The 19,501-nt window shown below is 38.2% G+C and overlaps 4 protein-coding genes across 4 annotated transcripts; 2 read left to right on the top strand and 2 right to left on the bottom strand.

Annotated features, from left to right (window-relative positions):
- Positions 1-3,748: 3,748 nt before the first annotated feature.
- On the top strand, positions 3,749-6,931 carry LOC113772051 (vesicle-associated protein 4-1-like). The gene is made up of 7 exons (XM_027316591.1): positions 3,749-4,179; positions 4,390-4,460; positions 4,834-4,915; positions 5,062-5,180; positions 6,063-6,140; positions 6,235-6,354; positions 6,480-6,931. Exons 1-7 carry the CDS (start codon positions 3,912-3,914, stop codon positions 6,537-6,539), a joined length of 798 nt encoding a protein of 265 aa, XP_027172392.1. The 5' UTR covers positions 3,749-3,911; the 3' UTR covers positions 6,540-6,931.
- An 803-nt stretch (positions 6,932-7,734) lies between these two features.
- On the bottom strand, positions 7,735-10,144 carry LOC113770506. The gene is made up of 2 exons (XM_027314977.1): positions 9,248-10,144; positions 7,735-8,377 (listed from the first exon to the last, which is right to left on the bottom strand). The coding sequence occupies exons 1-2, from the start codon at positions 9,701-9,703 to the stop codon at positions 8,018-8,020; spliced, it is 816 nt and encodes a 271-aa protein (XP_027170778.1). The 5' UTR covers positions 9,704-10,144; the 3' UTR covers positions 7,735-8,017.
- A 1,237-nt stretch (positions 10,145-11,381) lies between these two features.
- On the top strand, positions 11,382-12,279 carry LOC113770737 (dynein light chain 2, cytoplasmic). Its single transcript, XM_027315306.1, has 2 exons — positions 11,382-11,813; positions 11,970-12,279. The coding sequence occupies exons 1-2, from the start codon at positions 11,676-11,678 to the stop codon at positions 12,159-12,161; spliced, it is 330 nt and encodes a 109-aa protein (XP_027171107.1). The 5' UTR covers positions 11,382-11,675; the 3' UTR covers positions 12,162-12,279.
- LOC113770736 (cyclic nucleotide-gated ion channel 4) lies at positions 12,178-18,900 on the bottom strand. Its single transcript, XM_027315305.1, has 7 exons — positions 18,147-18,900; positions 15,005-15,220; positions 14,169-14,482; positions 13,951-14,059; positions 13,529-13,765; positions 13,304-13,390; positions 12,178-13,137 (listed from the first exon to the last, which is right to left on the bottom strand). Exons 1-7 carry the CDS (start codon positions 18,717-18,719, stop codon positions 12,622-12,624), a joined length of 2,052 nt encoding a protein of 683 aa, XP_027171106.1. The 5' UTR covers positions 18,720-18,900; the 3' UTR covers positions 12,178-12,621.
- Positions 18,901-19,501: the final 601 nt, after the last annotated feature.

Raw genomic sequence — 19,501 nt, 5'->3', positions numbered from 1 at the left:
GACCTCTTCTACTTTACTGCAGCCTAAACAAGTCGCGTGTAGTCAAAAGCTGCTGCCCAATATAGTGTGTGCTTTGGGCCTCAATATTTACTAGTTTGTCTTTGACAAATTTCAGAGGTTTCAATACAAGCTGTGTATTTCTGGGTTAATTCTTCTATATTCAAAGTCTTCTCCCAGTTTCTTGACTCTATGACCGCACAAGGCCCACGTAACTTTCTGAGAATGGTATGGAGTGAGTGGAAGAAAATGCCCGTAGCCTTATAAAGTTGTAGTATGATTACAATTTATAAGTCTCAGCCAGAAAAATACAATAATGCTTTTATTATCATCATCATCATTATTATTCCTTACTTTGGTCATGCAATAGTCAATAAAAGGTGCAAAAATGTGGTAAAACTACTATTAAAGACTGTGATGTGGCTTTTTTCAAAAAAAATTCACAAATTTGACGCGGAAGAAATAAAACTGGGCCAGCCTGCACGTGGCATAATACTGATAATAATAATTACGGCTGATTGAAAATGAAAACTTACCTCGTTTGCATAATCGATCAAGGGACAAATTCCAGGTTCACCTCAGAATGCCATTAAATTGTCTAGTAATCAATTCCTACCGTCCAACTAAACCTACGCCAACAAACCTAGCCGACAACAGTAAATGCAACAGACAAGCGACACCTAATTCCTTTCCTTTTCCGTTTCCCAACTAAGCCACCTCAACTACTTCGCATTATCCCACAATTATTGCCCAACACGTCTTAATTACCACTATTTACCCCCGTTACCAAATCCACTGATTTCTGCAGTGACTTCTTTTAATTGAAAAGGGTACGAGTTGTTGCATGTGAACAATTTCATAGGCACTTGATTGATTGATCGTTGATCAGCTGCCTTTGCAATTTGGCCCATTTAAATCAACGACTTTTTGCGTTCTTTCTACCAGTAATCGTTGCTGCTGTGCTTCCTACCCTTCATTACCAAAAAGGGGCAGAAAAAGTAGTAGCAAGGTAAAGAGAGAGCCCCAAAAATGAGACAGTGCTAAGTTGCATGATTGAGTTTGATAAAGTTGCTTCCTTCCTTCTTTTTTTTGTGTGCGTGTGTGTGTATGAATTCAGTGGCTGATAAAGGCCGCTGTATTAGTAGTAGATTTTGGTTTTACTTGCTTCCTACAATGATCATAGAGAAGTCAATGTGTAGAATTACACCCAAAAACAAGAATCCGATCATTAGGACTGTCAATGGGGTTGGATCAGCCGAACTCGGCTCGTTCAACCCCAAAAAAAGTTTGATGAGTCCGATCTTTCAGTAAGCCGATCTAAACTTGTGCTTGGATTGCATTTTTTATGATTTTTCATGGAAAAATTACTGTAGCGATTTGATGTATGTGAGGGAAAAAGGTAATAGAAAAATGTGATCACGGAAAACGACGTAATTTTTCGACGAAAAATCGCAATCCAAACAAGGTTTGGGCCTAAAAAATATATCCGAATTAAATATGAACTAAACTTGGCCCTCATTAGACTTAAATTCGATATAGATCTAACCCTTTAATTACCTATATATAATATTTATATTTTGATATTATATATAATTATATATTCAAATATATTATTACTAAATACTATATACAAATTACAACGCATCAGTCAATCATATAGAATTACACCCAAAAACAGGAACCTAACTACAGATCAGTTTTTTATTAGGTAATAAATATTTACTGGCAAATACTGTTGAAATCACGCCGGTGCCCTTAAGGAACCATAAAATGGGTAGGGCAAGGGATCTCTCTTGAAGAATTTTATTAAGGAAGTCATGCAACAAGAAAAGGAAATTAAAAAAGCAGTAGTAGTGATGAAATTAGCTTACTTTAGCCACCTTTCTTTCTTTTTTTTAAAAAACTTCCCCAATAGCACTTGAGCTACATTTAGATGTCAATTTTTTCTCAGTAGGAAAAAGTTTAGGTGGATTCGACTCTGGTCACCGCCACAAATCAAAGCATGTCCTTAGACTATAAATCGCTTATAGGGGTTCTTACAAATTTTCTATCAATACAGTCTTCACACTAATAATGAAAATCAAACAAACAAACAAAAAAAAAAAATTTGTAAGAAAGTGATCTAACCATTTGACCCAGCATGTATCAACGAGCTTTTGAACTTTCTATTTAAGCTTGAAATCTGTATTACTATAACAAGATAGGGTGTAATCGAGTTGAGTCGAGTTCAACTCGAATTAAAAAATTTGGATTCAAACTCAAGTTCGTCAAGCTCTTAAAAGTTAAACTCGAGCTCGAACTCGATTTTATTTTGCATTATTCAAGGTTGAACTTGAACCCATACTTATCCAGCCCAATCGAACTTAATCGAGCCTAATTGGAATTAAGAAATATAAATTTATATTTTATATAAATTTAAATAAGGGATAAAATAGACATTTTAGACTAATAAATAAAAAAATTAAGAAAACATATATATATATATATATATATATGTGAAGCTCGATTAAACTCAACGAATTTATATATTAGATTTGAACTTGACTCATCAAATAGTGCGAGTTGTTTGAACTTGGTCTAGCTTGAATTTTGACTGAACAAGTTCATGATCTACTCGATTAAGCTCAACTCATTTGCACACCTAAAAGTTAGTAGTACTACACATAAAATGGAAATTAATTAAACTTGAAACCATTGTAAGGGAAAGCTTAGGCCCATTTCAACCTCGCTTTTTTTGGCTTCCTAAACAACTGGCTAAAAGCTCTGCAAATCATTATTTTTTCTTTTTAAGGAATAATTAGTGCAATGATCACTAAAGTTTCCACAGCAGTACCCTGTAAAGATTAACATCTTAAGTAAAAATATCATCTAGTCCCTCCATTTTATTACGACTTAAAAATTAGCAGTCTTAAAAAAATAACCGGTTATCCCTTTGGCTTCAAAAAGACTGGGAACTAAAATATTCATTACGACTTACAATTTTAAAGGGCTAAAAACTAATTTTGGTTAATGGCATGAAGAGTTGGGTATTTACTTTAGCTTCAAATAATAATAATAATAATAAATGTAGCATCAAAACTCACGCATATACTTCATTAGTCCTGCAATACCTCGAATCGTTGAAGATGTAGTGATGATTCACGTGAGCTGGCTTACTGAGATAGGAAAACTGAATAATTGAGTCCCATTCATTTTTTTTTTGGGAAAAATCAATTTTAACTCTGAATAAAATTATGTATTTTTAAGTATCAAACCAACCAATATACAAGACAGCATATAGTATTACTTTGCGTATTGGCAAGTTTGAGATTAGATTAGCTGAACGGTGATTGAGATCATGATCTCTGAATTATAATTTATCTTTAAATGATGAAGTCAAGTAGGAAATTGAGCCCAACTTTGTATTAATTAGTTTAATCGAGTTTATTAAGCTCATTTTGTCTTTGCCCCATTAAACTCCTAAATTGTTAAAAAAAGAACCAAATTGGGGTATCATACAAAATCTGGGGACTCCTGCAGTAATTTGGGGTTTTTATTCTGCAGTTCTGCGTGATCCGCCCAACACAACTTGCCTGGTAATGTGAGCGATGATTGTGCACATGCGTGTGTAGTGTGAGTCGGATGTCAACTAACAAGTGTCAAATCCAATTAAGTTCCTCAACTCGAGTCCGGCTTTCTTCTCCCATCAACAAAACACGAAAGAAGCCATTCTCTCACTTCATAAAATATAAATACCCAATTAACCCAAACAAATTTCAACAACTTCTCTGACCTTTTTCCTCCAATATTTAAGTCAACCCAGGGGTGTTGACTAAAAAGTTAAAAACTCGTAGAAAGCTAAAATCTAAAATTTAATCCGTAGACCACCTCCACCCGCCTGAGAATTATTACGTAAGATTCCGGCGAGCTCTGGCATGGCGATCGCTGACCACAGCAGTCATCGGTCAGGCCACTACGACGGCAAGTTGTGGAGGCTGTGTCCTTTCTGGCAATCGGGAACGGCGTCTTCATCCTCGTCATCAACTCAGAATCTTCAAACCAACAGTCAGCACAGCCAGCAAAACGGTGGCGTCGGCTTAAGCTCGGGGTCCTCTGCTAATAGCGTTTCTTCTGTGGCTAGATCCTTGTTACCGGCTCGGCGTCGCCTCCGCCTTGATCCAGCTAACAATCTCTACTTTCCTTGTGCGCAGTCTTATCCGGCTTTTGGCTTCTTAGCTCGCTGATTATATTTGAATTCTAATTCTGAAGAAAGGAAACTAACTCAGATTAAAAATTGTTATTAATTTATTGTTATTAACTTTTTAGTGCATTAAGTTGATCATTTGTTAGGTTTTCTGATTTGGAAAGCGTTTGAATTTGAATGTTTACTTCTGCTCTTTGTGAAAATTGAAGATGAACCGGGGAAGCAGGTGAGGAGTGCTGTTAGGATTAAGAACTCCAGCAAGTCGCATGTAGCGTTTAAGGTATGTATTTTTGTTATCCTTTGTTTTTGTTGGATTTTAATCGTACTTTGTTAAGTGCTTATCCCTTTTTCTATTTCTGGTATACATGAAGTGACTTGAGTTGTGAATTATGTCTATTACTGCTATCATTTCTTAAAATAATTATTCCTATTCCACAATTATTTAGAGTCTGTCGATGTGTAAAATGCTGTTAATGCGGCTCTTCATTACCCCCATTCCCCTGAAATCACCATTTGAAACTTTATACAACTATTTAGAAAGGATCTCTGTCATGTTTTTGTCGTTAGGGTAACATTTTATGATCCTTTATTTTCTCTACGAACCATTTAAGGAGAATGGTGAGATTCACGATTGCTTTCTCTTACATTTGCAGTTTCAAACTACTGCACCAAAGAGCTGTTACATGCGACCGCCTGGTGGTATCCTTGCACCTGGAGAAAGCATTATTGCAACTGGTAATTAGCTAGCTTTTACCTTATCTGCACATATTTTCACTGTTTTCTGTATCAGTATTCATATCCAAAGAGATGAAGGCATCTGTTTTCTTACTGCATAAGGATTATCTACATTGACTTATACGTCAACTTGATTTTGTTTTCAGTTTTCAAGTTTGTGGAGCATCCAGAGAATAATGAGAAACCAACAGAGCAGAAGAGCAAGGTCAAGTTCAAGATCATGAGTCTTAAAGTGAAACAAGGAACAGATTATGTGCCTGAGTTGGTAAGTTTTTGAGAACTAAAGCAACTGCAATCTGAGGGATGGCATATCGCATACATTCTGATTTGCATGAATGCCGACCCTTATCACTCTGTTGGACTGTTTTTGGTGATTAGCCTCACATAGCACTATACGTATTATTAGATTTGTCGTTTATTTGTGTTTTCCTTTGATCTTTGCCGTGCTACTTAATGGTGTTGTTTGTGGGTCCATAAGAATGAGTTGCTTCCAAAACTGTTTAAATGTGCAAATGTGCATGGGGAACTTTTACACAGGGAGATTCGCGTGCTTTTTTTTTTTTTTAAAAACGTTGAATTGTGCATGGTCTTCCTAATTGCTTCAAGCTGCCTATTGAAGTTATTTCTGGATTTGATATCTTTTATTTGTAGTCACTTTTTTCCCATCATTTTGGATTTCGTCTGTGATGTCAACGCTTAAGTTTTCATGAAATTTGCATCCAATGGGTCGTGAACTCATATACTTTTTAAGATAGCAGATGAATCAGTTCCATGTCACGGAAGATATGTTCTGAGGTCTCAGTTCTATGTCGGATGCATTGTACTTTTAGACACAATATCAAAAGAGTCATGTAATAATAATTTTTTTGTGGTGGAATATTGCATTTTGAAGGGCTGATTTCATTTTGCTACCTCCCTCTGGCCAGCATATGTAATAGAATGCTTTCGTATCGTGCATTGCAAAGATGTGGTTAATGAGAAAACAGAAGGTTGATATTCCCAAGTTATGTGAAGAATATTTTGGCAGCTGCATTTGTTTTGTTATGATATGCATGCCCTGAATTGCCATCTGTATATTTTGCAGTTTCTCTTATAGGATCGTCAAGCCATAGAGTTTTTCTACTCTTGACAACTTCTACTCTTGCAGTTTGATGAACAAAAGGATCAAGTGACTGTGGAACGTATTCTGCGTGTTGTGTTTTTGGATCCGGAGCGCTCTACTTCTGTAAGAGTAACCTACTTTATACATTCTTTTTATGCATTTTTGTCCTTGCTTTCCTAGTCATCTTTAACTTCCTATAATTTAATTGTTTTTTCAGGCATTGGAGAAACTCAAGCGTCAGTTGGCCGAGGCTGAAGCTGCAATAGAGGCACGTAAGAAACCTCCAGCTGATCCAGGTCCCCGTGTAGTTGGGGAAGGTCTTGTCATAGATGAATGGGTGAGTATCTAGAAATACATTTTGGATGGCTCTTGATATATGAGACCTTATTTAAAGGTAACTGATCTTCAGATGTTGATTTTTTTTTCCCTGATGATTACTTTTCATTTTCATTTGTACTGTAGAAAGAGCGAAGGGAGAAATATCTTGCTCGGCAGCAGGTCGAGGCTGTAGATTCTGTGTAGAATCTAGACGGTTTTCATGGAAGTGCTTGTTTTGCCTGAACGGAGCTTTAAACCTGAAACGCATCGTCTGTATTTTGGGGAAGGGGTAGGAACATGTCCAGTGCTCCATGTAGAGAAGAATAACATGGTTAGAAATCAATTTTTGTGACATAAAGGTGTCTTACGGAGATAGCAGAAACATTGGCATAATCGAATTTGTAAATATTGCATTTTAGTTTCCTGAAATTCAACTCTGATCAAGATAGAAAGCTTGAAGTAGCAAGTTTTTCAGGTGTTCGAGATTGTTTTGTACATGATGCCTGTGGCTGAGCTGCTTTTTCTGTCCATCTTCCTCCTCTGTCTTTTGTGACAACAACGGTAAATTTGTTAATTGAAACCAATAGTGCTTCATCTGTTACTGTGTTTTACCTGTCAGCTTGCTTAATTCTGTTTTGTTGGGAGGGGAATGCCAAAAAAGTACTACTCCCTCACGTCTTGCCGCAAGGGATGACTTACAGGCGGAGAGGCCATAGTTGTTATATTGTCTATTGGATGAACGGCTAATAAGTATCTTGTGAGGCATGGCTGATTTTGGTGGCATGAGCCAAAGGATATGGAGAAATATCTTTTTAGGTGATTGATAGAATTCTTGAGGCCGTTTGATCTTGTAATGATGATCAGCGTTTCAAGCAAACTTGAGTGAAGTCTCGGAGGCAGGTTGTTTTAGTGGTATGGCAGACGCGGTTCACGTTCCCCGAACGTTGTTTTCACTAATTAATGTTTATATTTGGCGTAAATGTGGCTGGGATTCTACAGCCTTGTAGACCGCTCATGTATCACTGAGCTAAAAGATGATTATGTGATCTTCGAAAGTGCGGCTGACGCATTCTGCTGAAATTGCACGGCTCTTTGTTAAAGCATCAAACAATTGAGATGAATGAGCCGTAACGGACCTGTACGTTGTTGGTAGTGTTCTTTCATGAATGTGTCCTTTAAAGATTACTGAATACGCAACCTTCCGTACTTGTCCCGCAATATGCATTAGTTCCGGCAGTTACGAGTTGGCAGCACTGCGTAGTGTAACCATTTTTTCACAAAAAAATAAAAAATAAAAGAAGAGCCCCTTATAATTTGTGCAGTTTCTACTTTAATTCTGGGGCTCATAGGATATGACTTGGGATTGTAATGGATCAAAACTCGAAAGCGCCCTTCCCTCTTGCCAAAAGAAATACTCGCATCAACCATAGTATTGGTGATCACCAAGAAACATCAAGTCTAAAAGCTCACGTGAAACTAAGAAAATAAAGTAAATATGAAAAGGTGAAGAAAAATGAAAAAAGAAAAGAAAACTACAACCTACGAAATATGCACTGTACATTAACGTGGTAGAAGCTGGAAAGTTTCGACTGCATTAACCATAGGGATGGATGAGACATCCCATCCGGCATCCAGTTTAATGAATAACTCGGAAACATGCTCAAGATCAATGAATCAAACTTTCAGAGAGTTTCCGGCAATCGAAAATTCTGCGAACCAAAAATGTGATGAGAGGCATTTTGCGCAAAGACGGCAACTCCACATTTGCTGCTATTGAAGCCTTCCCAGAGGGAGAAATTAACGGTTCCTGAAACAGTTTTCTTAGCGGCGATGTCCTTGACAGAGCAGAGCTTTTCAAGCTTCCGAACGACAAAGTCATTAGCTATGACGCGGCCTTTGTTTTCTCCTTTCTGGCAGTCGGTGACCAAACCACTTTCATATAGAGCAACCATGATGTTGACGCCTTGCTGGTCCACCTTACTCCTTAGAGCTCCTGTTAGGGACACCTGCAGCGATTCTGGTGTCGGCATTTGGAATGCGGCCTGCTCGCATTCACACGTTTTTTCAGACAGTCAAAAAAATAAAATGTTATCAACGACAACAAGTATTCCTACAACGATTAGGTCGTCCCTCGACCCCATAAAAAAAAAAAATGTTGTACTCACATTGACTACATCGAGCTTGTATTCGAAAAACTAAATAGTACTAGTAAATCTCAAGAATAATTTAATCAATATAAATCATCTAGCATTTTGAATGAGTCATCTAGTATTAATGAAAAGCATATGAAAAAAAGTAGTAAACAAAACATGATTGGTTTAATTATAACAACAACTAATACAGCTTAATCAGTGTAAAATAAGAGAACAAGAGAATGCTAACTAAGGCCTTCAATTTAAAAAAAAAAAAAAGGTTTACCAACCCCACTTCCTTACCGTACAAGTACCACGATTGATATATAGTAATTATGTGAACTTTTCAGAGTTATGTGGAGGTTTTAGCTTAGGTAAATAGTTCTCTTTGAACTTGACTCGAGGGTCCAAAACCCCTAGAAAGAAAAAGGATAATAGTTCTCTTCGCAAGCATCTTTTGTATTCACCTCCCTCAACCCAACCAAAAGGAAAAACAAACTAGAGACATAAAAATGAGAGCATTGGCTCGGGTCCTCGTTAAATTAAATTAAATGTTTACCATTGTAGACGAAAAAGTCGTATAAATTTGACCCATGCTTAACGGTGTATATCTTTTGCATTAAAAAGGGAAAAACGGTAAACAGTATTCATTGATCCACAACTCTATATGTCGATGCAATCGTTGGAAGAAATACTACACCAAAAATCTTAAGGATTTAGTTAGAATTTCTCATGTAAAGCCACTATTGATTCAAGAAATGATGTTGAAGTTTTGCTAACCTGGAAAGAGGGAGCAGGGACCCTTGGTGCGGACGTGATGCAGGACAACATAGGATCTTCTTCATTGACAACACATTGGGCTCGGCCCTGGACCACAACTTGAGGTGTGAACATCGTATCAAGGTTTAGGGCCTCGACATAGGCCTTTTGCCTAGCAGTCCACAGGCTTGACCCAAAAGGGTCCTTCCAGCCCTGGTAATCCCAGTAGTCAACATGGTAAGCTAACAATACCAGCGGCATCTCGAGCTCGAAATCCCCCCTTCCCAGCCTTGAGAAGAGTAGCTCCGCCTGAGCCGAGGTGGCGCATCCCTGTGACGTAAAGAGCTCCACCACCACCGGCCCCCCCCTCCTCTGCTCCTCAGCCGATATGTCTGCGGTGGCAATCTCGGACGAGGTTCCTTGGTGTGAAGATGAAGAGGCGCCTCTGCCAAAGCATGAAAAGAGACGGGGCGCCATTTTATCGCCTCCGTCCGGCAATGCTAAGGTTGAAGCAAAAATCAAACCGATATTAGAAAGTTTTGCAAATCCCCTTCTTCTTGTTCTTGTTGTTCTTCTTTTTCCGTCCCCCCCGATGGGTTTTTAGGGTGTTGAGAAATAAAGAAAGAAATACAGAGAGAAAATATTGTATGAATATGACACTATCTCATCTCAAGGTAATCAAAAAGGGAGAGGCGGTAATTGGTAAGGAGAGAAAGGCGGCGAAGGAAATGCGAGGAATGGCTTAAAAAGTACTAGTTGCTATTTATAGCTTTTACATGCATATATAGATTCTTGTTTCTGATATTTTCAATTTAATGAATGAATAGCAATTTGGGGCACCAAATCACCAATTATATATATCATGTGCATGCTTTTACTTTTCCAAGACTACACACACAAGGACAAGCTTGATTACCGCCCCAAAAGTAAAGGTAAAAAACAACGAAAGTCGAGAAAGGGAGGGGAGGGATGGCAATGGGGGTTTAGATATCGGTGCCGACACGGAGAGGAGGAGTCGGTGGAAGGTTATTTGTCTTAGTAGGTTGGGTTGGAATTGTCGGACGAACCACCGTCACAATCTCAGCTAATTGTGGGATGCCTTGACAAGGAATCTCCAACCTACAAAATTGTGCAACAAAACCTCTGCATCTACCATGTTCATTGGATTAGTAATTAGCATAGGAGGGGGAAAAAAAAAAAGAAAATGGAAAGAACAAGAGCAGAAATATTAAATACTAGCTGCCGTGCATGATGTAATGAACTTGATAATATTAGTCTATCAAATGTAAAATTATGCTAGAGAGAAGACTTCCCATTGATTAGTTTGGTGCGAATTATTTTTATTCAATCACAACATAGGAGTTCTTGATGTGAAAAATGCTACATGAGATAGTATTGGTCAATGCAAAATTATGTGGTGTGAGAAAATTTTTCATCAATTATTCAACACAACATAGGAGGAGTTCCGGAAGAGAGACTAAGAGGATAGTTCTCGGAAATATTGTCTTGTTCTGTAGAAAACACGTACTCCCATGACTTGTCCTGCTTTGATGTAACAAATGAAATAGCTAGAGGCGCTTGATTCTTGTCGAAATAAATAAACATGCTTGATTACGTGTAAAGAATAAATTTCCATTTACGGTGTAGTGTAGTCGGCCACCTTGCTTTGCAACGGGACGATGCATGACTCTTGTCCTAATCTCCTAATTAAGCTGTAAAATGTGTCAACGTAATCTGTTTTGTTTTGTTTATTTGAAGACAGCTCGAAGGCACAACTGGGGGGAAGGGGAAGAATTGGTTTTAATTAATGCTTTTGGTGGTGATCGCTAATGACTTCTGCTTTGTTCTTTAATCCTTTCCTGAGAATCCGAATTCCAAACACGAAACTGGTACCACTTTGATCGACCTAGGCAATTTGTTGCCAATTGGAAGACAAATTCTAGAAAATGACCGGATTATAAACTGCCAAACCAACCGAGTGTCCAGATTCCACACATATGGCATCATCTCTCACTGACTAATCAAGACCCAAAAGAGTTACCACGTGTCTCAGATAAAGAGGGGCCGCAGAAATCCAATTCCTCTGCAAAATCACCACCTCTTCTTGCTATCTGGCAATCAAATCGCAACATGATTGATTCACAACTCGCCAGAGTTTTTGCCACCCTGCACCAATAAAAAGCCCAATCTGTGCTCTCCTGCTGCTATAGCCTTACACATCCCACAGCTTGAAAGAATTATGCCTTAGCATCAGTTTGTGTACCTGTTTTGGCCACAAGTGTGTTTGCGAATTTGGGATCAAGCCACTAGCTCATTACCACCGCCCCACTTTATTTATTCCAACCCTTCTCTCATATATATATAGAACTAGCCCATTTCTCAATCGTATGCAGCGGAAGTATAATTGAACCCCTTTCCCTATACTTATTTGCTGATTACAGAATTCATCATGTTAGAAGGAAAAGCAGTAATCGGGGAAACTGATATGCTTGAGACCATGCAACAAGATGCACTTGATTTGGCAGCCAAGGCACTTGACTTCTTTGATGTCACTGAAGCCACTGAAATAGCCTGCTTCATTAAGAAGGTATATTTGTGTATTAGCTTTTATACCATTTTTATTCTTGCGCTTGCGTCTTTTTAATGAAAACCCAGGACAAAAAAAAATATATATAATCATGTGACTAAGGTGGTTGAATAAATATTTCATAACTTGTGATGGAGAAATTGTTATTTGATACAGGCATTTGATAGGACGCACGGACCAGGGTGGCAATGCATCGTGGGAACTGATTTTGGTTCATTCGTGACTCATTGCTGCGGCTGTTTCATCTACTTTTGCATAGGCAGCCTTGCAATTTTGCTATTCAGGGGCTCAGCTGTTCCAGAAGCTGAGCCAGGTCAACGTGTTGCACCTTTGGAGGAAGTAGCATGATCAAGCCGCCTTTTTTTTTTATAAGAAAAATATTTTAGGCTAGGATGAACAAGATTGTATGCCAAATTTTCCTGGTCTCTTTACTTCATTTTGCAAATTGATATAGTAGGTTTTCTCAGTGATCTGTCTTCAGTAGTCACTTGCTACCTTGCCCAATTTTCCCTTCAAACCTTTCCCGTCTAATTTGAATGCGTGACATGTCTAGCTACTTAGCGATGGGATCCGCAGAAAACTAAAGCGTTTTGGGGGAATGCTTGAAGCTCTAATATATATATTTATTTGTTGGACCAGCTAGTGCAAATACACGCCCATGGATAATAAATAGTTCTTGTGAGACGACCCATAAGGGGTGCTCCGATGGATAATGATGAGGAAATCAACCATCTAAATGGACTCCAAGATTCTACTACGACGAGATTGCATAAATAGAGTTGCAATATTTCCAGACAAGTTCCTGAATTCAGAAATCGAAATCATCTTGATTTGGCTTTGGCGAAGTCAATAGAGCCGTGTAGAGCCTGAGCCTGTCCTCCCCAAGTGAGGAGCTTCTTGACAATGGTCTTCTTGGTCTGATAAACGACAAGGAAGTAAGCGTTAATCGATGCTTGTACCTCCTCCAAGCCAGTTGAATGGCAACAGCAGCCCACGTCCTCCATCCAGGGGAATAGTATCTTGCACTCCTCTTAACCTTCTCGTTAACAAATGTGTAGCGAAAGTGTTGAGTAACATACTTAACATCTTCAGCATCCAACCCAAAGGCTTCAGTGGTCTCCAGAGTTACCAGAGTTGATGAAGATGGTGGTAACCGTTCCACGAAAGGCCTTCTGAGGCACCACGACAGGAGCTCATCGCCGCTGAAATTTCCAGGGCCTAGCATACAACAACTTTTGACGCCGTCTCGAAGTACTTGGCTGCTTTGAAGATGACCTCTGACGATGAATAACATTCTCTGAACTGGATCACCTTCTTTTGTTATCTACCGGCGGATAATAGGAGGGAGGACAAAAAAAAAAAAAGAAAAAGAAAAAGAATTGTTGGTATTACGAGCTAGGATTAATTTGGCTTCTGTTGAAGTAAAATTTCGCATGAATACTAAATTTTTTTATTGTGAAATGTGAATAACCAAAGAAGAACATGCATACTGTTTCTCCCTTTGTGAATATAAGGGACTTGACACGGTCGCAGATATTCTCCAGGACCAAGTTGTCCATATGCTGAAACAAAGGCACCTGAAATATTATCCACAAAGTAAATGATGAGCATTTTCTCTCAGGAATAAAAACGCCTCAAAACAAATTCGCATTTCTTGCAAGAATATATATATATATATATAGCTGAGTTCCAAATAAACGCGAAGAATCTTATACCTGTCTAACCAAGTCCAAGCAGAGATGGTATTTGATGTCCCTCCTAAGGCCCTCAGGGAGGTTCCTAACCATCTCATATTCGTCTACTCCGCGCATCGCTGCCCACCGTTGCCTTTCATAGTTCCTCACTCTCTGCTTGAAGTTGGGTGGCAACCTTCTCCTCCTCATCCACCATTCTATACTCCTCATCCTCAAGTGCATCGCTTGCTTCTTTGACGTCGTTGCATGCAAGAAAACCTGAATTTCCAAACAATAGTAAAAGCACAATGTTATGATCATCAATACTAGGACTGATAACGATGGTGGTAATAGAGGGACATCACAGTTGTCTATAGAGATGCTAAAAAATTTTCAGTTAATGATGATAATTTACACCCGATAAACAAAAAAAACAACAATTGATAGTGGTATGAACTCATGACCTTGATGTTTCCAATCAGCATAGTCACCAAAAGCAGTCCGGTTGTGAGGACAATGATGATAAAAATGACTTCCAGCCAATCAGTTGTAGCCTCCAAATTTCCAAAGGTACTACAAATCCATACATCCATGTGTGAGTTAAGTCGAATGCAATGCCAGGATAAAGAACTTAAACCGACGATTAAGATTTTGATGTTCCACAAGTAAGGTAAGGTGCTACCTGAGAGTCATGAGGCCCCAAAAAATGGGGAAAAGTATCTTCTCCAGACGATTATCATTTGTGACGAGTTGAACAGTCCACTTATAAGCTCCATAATCGAAACTATCATAATTTTGTAGGCAAGTAGTCCTGGCTGCATTGCTCTCACCCCATATCAGCCGGAAACTGTCTTTGACCGGGCTTCTTGTCCCATAGTAGACGGGCTGTTCACATGCCAACATCTTCAGGCCACAGCCTTTTGTGACTCTGCATTGTTCCTTTAGGCACTTTGCAGCTCTTTGGATTCCTAGCAAGTACCAGCATGCTCCCACTGCCTGCATGCAAACCACATATATAATAACTTTCATGAAGCTGAACATGCATACAAGCTTAACGAACGAAAGGACAAGTCAATAGATGATTTGGATTTTGGAAAATCAGAAAGTTAAGACTGTAACTTTGAAAGTCGTCTCAAAGTATTTTTGCTAACGATTAATTCTTCTAAGCCTATTGTGTTATTCTATCTCCTTGTCGAAAAGTGGTAAGCATCTTCACCCCTATTTTTCGTGTACTCACTTGAATTTTTAAAATCGCGCATGATGAAAAATAACAATTCGAAAAGTTTTGTACTATTTATTTATGACTTTCAGAATTACAGTGTTCATCTGCTGTTACAGCCCTTAAACTTGCGAATTAACTAACTTGTGGTTCTCAATGATTATTCACATCTTGAAAAGAAAAAGAACGCAAGGATACATTTCAAAATTTCATCAATAATGTGTGGAAAGAGTATAATCAATTAGACAGTAGACATCATAAAATTAAGTTGGTTTAGGTGAATGGAATTGAAGCCTTACATGGGAGGCGACAAAATAGGCAATTAAGTTGAGGGCGATTCCCCACCAAACAGTCCCAAAAATGTAGCCGGAGAGATTCTGCATGCGTCTCAAGAGGCAAACGGAATGGTAGATTTTTGGGAGGTACTGGAATAGAAACATGGTCAGCAACACCGTCATCACTGCGGTCGTTGATCCCTTCTCCAGCAGCAGTGGTATTGCTACCCATAGCACAATCTGCATTTACTTTCACCTTCCACAATCACAACAGTCCCCCACAAGAAAGTAGGAAAAAAAAAAAACGTATCTACAACATCAAATGAAACAAACACCCAAGTTAAGTCGAAATTTATTACTAGCTAGAGGTATATTTGCAACTGTTGAGCCTAGTTCAATTTATTTTAAATCCAGAACCTCAAGATTCTAAAAATATGACTTTGATCATCATTCCTTATTTTTTTTTTCCGGAGACGACAACTGTTGTATAACCTAATTCATTCTACACTAAGGGGGAGGGGGCGGACCTAAGGAGACCCAGGGATAATCCGGAGGGGACTGAACCACCACCGGACCAAACGGGTGCACAACACACCCGCCTGGATCATCATTCCTAATTGCCTTCGCAGTAAGTGGTGGAACTTATGAAATTTAAGATATGAATATAGTCCTCATCATCACATGATTTTTGATTAATTTTTTTTCCTGCAGCTGGCCTCGATATAGATTAATCTATATAAGAGGACGCAATTGTGTGACAAAAATTCTAAAAATTTTCTTCCTATAAGGTTTGGTTGGATTAGGTTCATTCATTGTCAAACACTACACTATTGCTTTGGAGCTTTGCAACTTTAATTTTCAAGCTGAAATGTAGGAAACAGGCAAGTTATCCAAATTCCCCAAATAAAATCGAATAATAGCAGCATCATTATAGTTCTATCGTGCTTTTATCTGCATACTTGCCTTTTTTAAACCTGCTCAAGATATTGGAATGTATAGCTCTCAGTAGAAACATGAGCTAGCAGCATATATATCAACATACCAACTTCCTGAGAGGAACTGATAACATTTTTCCCTTCTTTTTTTTTTGGGGTTTTAATAAGAGCTACTATTAACTTGTTGAAGTCATGCAAGTTCACTTATATATTAAAGGCCAAAGACACGATTTTGATCATTATTCCTTACTCCCCTTGCTATTATGAGTGGTGGAAATCAATCAACCTTAACATTTTAAGTATATTACAATACAATACAATGCCCAGATGCAACCAGAATATATACCTTTTGGGAATGATAAGCATATAAATGAACCAACTTCCTGAGAGGAACTGGTTAAACTTTAACATTTCTGGGGTGAGTAAGAGCTATTTAACACGCCAACTCAATGTCATCAGCAAATTCAGATTCTCTCCCCCCGCCTACCTTAGGAGGAGGACTATGACGTTCTCATGTGTAAGCAAATTCAGATTCTCTCCTTCTCTCTCTTTTTGTCATTTCCGTCTATTTCAACATCCGTCTTTTTCAATTAATTACCATGATTCTCATTGTTTCCAAAATTTTCAATGCATTTCAGTATTAAAATACTTCCTTCCACACAACAATAACTACTCTTTTGTTTCTTAGATGGATTATATTATTTACCAAAAAGTTCTCAACGTCGTGGCGTGCTTTGTATTTTCATCAATGGGGTAGAGAATTCTTAAATGGTAGGAGCACACTTTGCCTCAAGGGATTAAAGAAAGGGAGCATTCGTTTCGGGAAAAGCCTTTTTATCTACCAATTACTAGGAGTCAAACAATTTCTGATTCCCTTTTTTTTTTTTTCTTTCCTTTTGGGTTCTAGGCTATCATTTCTCAAATGTAACAAGTAAGTCTCTATGTTTGTACAAGTTTTCACCAATATAGATTCCAGCAGGTCCTAATTACACATGTATAGAGGGAGACGAACTGGTTTGTATGTGCTTGCAAAGATGTTGGAAAACTTTTGTCTTCTTTTCCATTCTATGTAAATTACCCCTCTCTTTTGATCAAAGATATTAGGGAGTTTGGTTAGTTCCCCCCAGTCTGTTGTATTAGACTCATGACTTACTGTTAATTTATCTAGACGTCTTTTATTACCACACAAAAAAAAAAAAGAAGAAGAAGATGATGATGAGTTTTTCAGTTAATTTTTCTTAGACGGGTTCCATGTTAATGTCTACAACAAAGTTATTCATGTCTTAAAAATTTAAAAATCAATCTGAATGTCTTAGTTAATTTATATAAGAACTATATATAAAGAAACAAAATGTCAAAAAGGAAGGACCTATAAATATAGGTTTGGGATCGCATGGCTACCGGGGTAATGTACTTTTAATAGCATATCATTTTATGCCACTTCGCTCATAATCATCTTGTTCTTGTTGCATAGCCACCGGGTGGCTTTTCGTTGTTTAATTAACTATGACTTCCCCCTTCAAAGCACATACTTTTCAGATTATACCTCATAAAACTCTAATAGAAAACTGAGCACTTTGAACATTCCTTGCCCAGATTAATTACTAGTGGTGAAACGAAAAACAAAGAAGAGAAAAAGGGACCCAAAAAAAAAAAGAGAAAAAGAAAGAAAGGGGGACGTTCAAGCTTGTTCAAATGCCAGTGAAAACAGATTCATCTCCGGTATATCCAGAATTCCTTCCCACAGTCGAATTCTAGCTGCCTACATGAAAACTAAAGGCAGAGATGTTACGTCGTCTAATGTTTTTTTCTGCAAAGTCTGAAGCCATCCCCACATGCATACATACAACCTACATTAATTATACGGTGACATGCATGCATTTGTCATTTCTCACAACCCAACAAAACAGTTCCCCGGCCATTTGACGACAACCACAATTCTCGTCTTTTGATTTTCTTGATGTGGAAACGGTATTATCATCAGTACAGAAGACCCCCAATTTTAGTTAAAGCAAAACCCACAAAAAAAGATTAATGTTAATCATTTATGTGGTTTTAGGATCAGACAAGTAGGAAGGAAGAAGATGGAGGGGGCCGGGTGAGATGGCAAGAATCCAATGCGAACCCCAGCTAGCTAGTTTAATTAAGTACCGAGTAACAGAAACCTGGATTACATATAAGAGCAAAAGTAATTTAAAAAAAAAGAAAAGAAAAGAAAAGAAAAAACTCACCTGGGGTAGAGGAAGAATGACAAAGAGATCGAAGAAGAAACCTTTCTTGGATTTTAGATATTTCAAGGCTATAGTTTTAGGACTGGTGTCATGCAGTCTGATTCTACTGCTTCCCACAGTATCATCTCCCGTGACAGCCAAAGCAGCATGCGGACGTCTGTTCATCTTGAACTGCAACCACATGTTCCACACGTGTAAGGCGTCCGTCATGCACCGGAGAACCGTCACCGTCACCGAGAACCACCCGTCGACGAACAGGCACATGCAGTTCTCGCTGATGGATAGGGTGTAGAAAAACAGTGGATCCACAAACAGCCCAGTTGCACACACTAGTAAGAAAATTCTGTTCCATTCTTGAATCCAACTGGCCCTAGGGTCCAGGATTTTTCCCACAAACCATTTGTTGCACCTACTGCTCATAGGACCGCAAACTGTACTTGCGTACATCCCTTTGCAATCGTGGTCCTCCTCGTCCTCGTAGGTCTCTTCTTCTTCATCTTGCTCCAAATCCTCTTCCTCCTCAATGCCCATGCCGTCATAGTTATGTCGAATTCCTCGCTCATGTCTAGCCATTTGGTTTTCTGATCAATCTGTCTTGCTGTAGTCTTTTTGAGGAGGAGCTAGCTAAGAAAGCATGAGATCTTCTTTTTTCTTTTTCTTTTTGGATTAATGTGTGGAGAGGTTGAAGAGGGTGGTGCGGCAGTGGATTTAGGATTGAGAAATTGGAAATATACTGACTGTACTGGAAGAAGAAGAAGACACAAATGACTGTCTACTTGTGGAGCTTCGTAGAGGCCAATGGATGGGGAGTGGTAACGGACAAGTTATTGAACTTACTGGAATACCCTTATTCTTAAAAATTTAATTAGAGATGCATTAAATTTTGTTGGTTTTTTCTGATGGATTGTTAATACACCTAAATCATACCCAACTTATTATGAAAATACACACACTAATAATTATTATCTTCTTTTATATTTATATACCTTTTCTAATTATAACTATTACTCATTCCTGCATTTATATACTTTTTCTAATTAATTTTATTTTTTTTAATTTAACACCTGAAATATATCTTAGATCATCCGCTATTTGCCATTGGACTTGATCTAAAGATAAAAGTTGTCATGCATCAAAGATTTGTATCTTGGGTCAAAAAAAAAAAAAAGATTTGCATCTTAGAGGCATTCAAATTTCTGCAATCTACAACTTTAATGCATTGAATACATGTTTTTGATGTTTAGTACTCGTGTCATTAGGATAAAGTACATCTACCAAGCTGTACATATATTCTGATTTGGGTTAATATCAGAAACCTCCCTTGAGATTTCTCTTAATATCACTTGACACCCCAG

Source organism: Coffea eugenioides, chromosome 5, assembly GCF_003713205.1.
Source record: "Coffea eugenioides isolate CCC68of chromosome 5, Ceug_1.0, whole genome shotgun sequence".
NCBI classification, from domain to species: Eukaryota; Viridiplantae; Streptophyta; class Magnoliopsida; order Gentianales; family Rubiaceae; genus Coffea; species Coffea eugenioides.
Note: the sequence above shows the minus strand (reverse complement) of the source record. Positions and strands in the feature narration are given on the sequence as shown.

What these genes read in the sequence shown, in the direction of transcription:
- LOC113772051 (XM_027316591.1), top strand. Translation starts at nt 3,912, where the DNA reads ATGGCGATCGCTGACCACAGCAGTCATCGGTCAGGCCACTACGACGGC. An exon ending in TAACAATCTCTACTTTCCTT is followed by an intron (nt 4,180 to 4,389) that starts GTGCGCAGTCTT and finishes TGAAAATTGAAG; the next exon opens with ATGAACCGGGGAAGCAGGTG. An exon ending in CAGATTATGTGCCTGAGTTG is followed by an intron (nt 5,181 to 6,062) that starts GTAAGTTTTTGA and finishes CTACTCTTGCAG; the next exon opens with TTTGATGAACAAAAGGATCA.
- LOC113770506 (XM_027314977.1), bottom strand. Translation starts at nt 9,703, where the DNA reads ATGGCGCCCCGTCTCTTTTCATGCTTTGGCAGAGGCGCCTCTTCATCT. An exon ending in TCCCTGCTCCCTCTTTCCAG is followed by an intron (nt 8,378 to 9,247) that starts GTTAGCAAAACT and finishes GAATGCGAGCAG; the next exon opens with GCCGCATTCCAAATGCCGAC.
- LOC113770737 (XM_027315306.1), top strand. Translation starts at nt 11,676, where the DNA reads ATGTTAGAAGGAAAAGCAGTAATCGGGGAAACTGATATGCTTGAGACC. An exon ending in TAGCCTGCTTCATTAAGAAG is followed by an intron (nt 11,814 to 11,969) that starts GTATATTTGTGT and finishes TATTTGATACAG; the next exon opens with GCATTTGATAGGACGCACGG.
- LOC113770736 (XM_027315305.1), bottom strand. Translation starts at nt 18,719, where the DNA reads ATGGCTAGACATGAGCGAGGAATTCGACATAACTATGACGGCATGGGC. An exon ending in TGGGGCCTCATGACTCTCAG is followed by an intron (nt 14,060 to 14,168) that starts GTAGCACCTTAC and finishes ATGGATTTGTAG; the next exon opens with TACCTTTGGAAATTTGGAGG. An exon ending in TGCTGATTGGAAACATCAAG is followed by an intron (nt 13,766 to 13,950) that starts GTCATGAGTTCA and finishes TTGGAAATTCAG; the next exon opens with GTTTTCTTGCATGCAACGAC.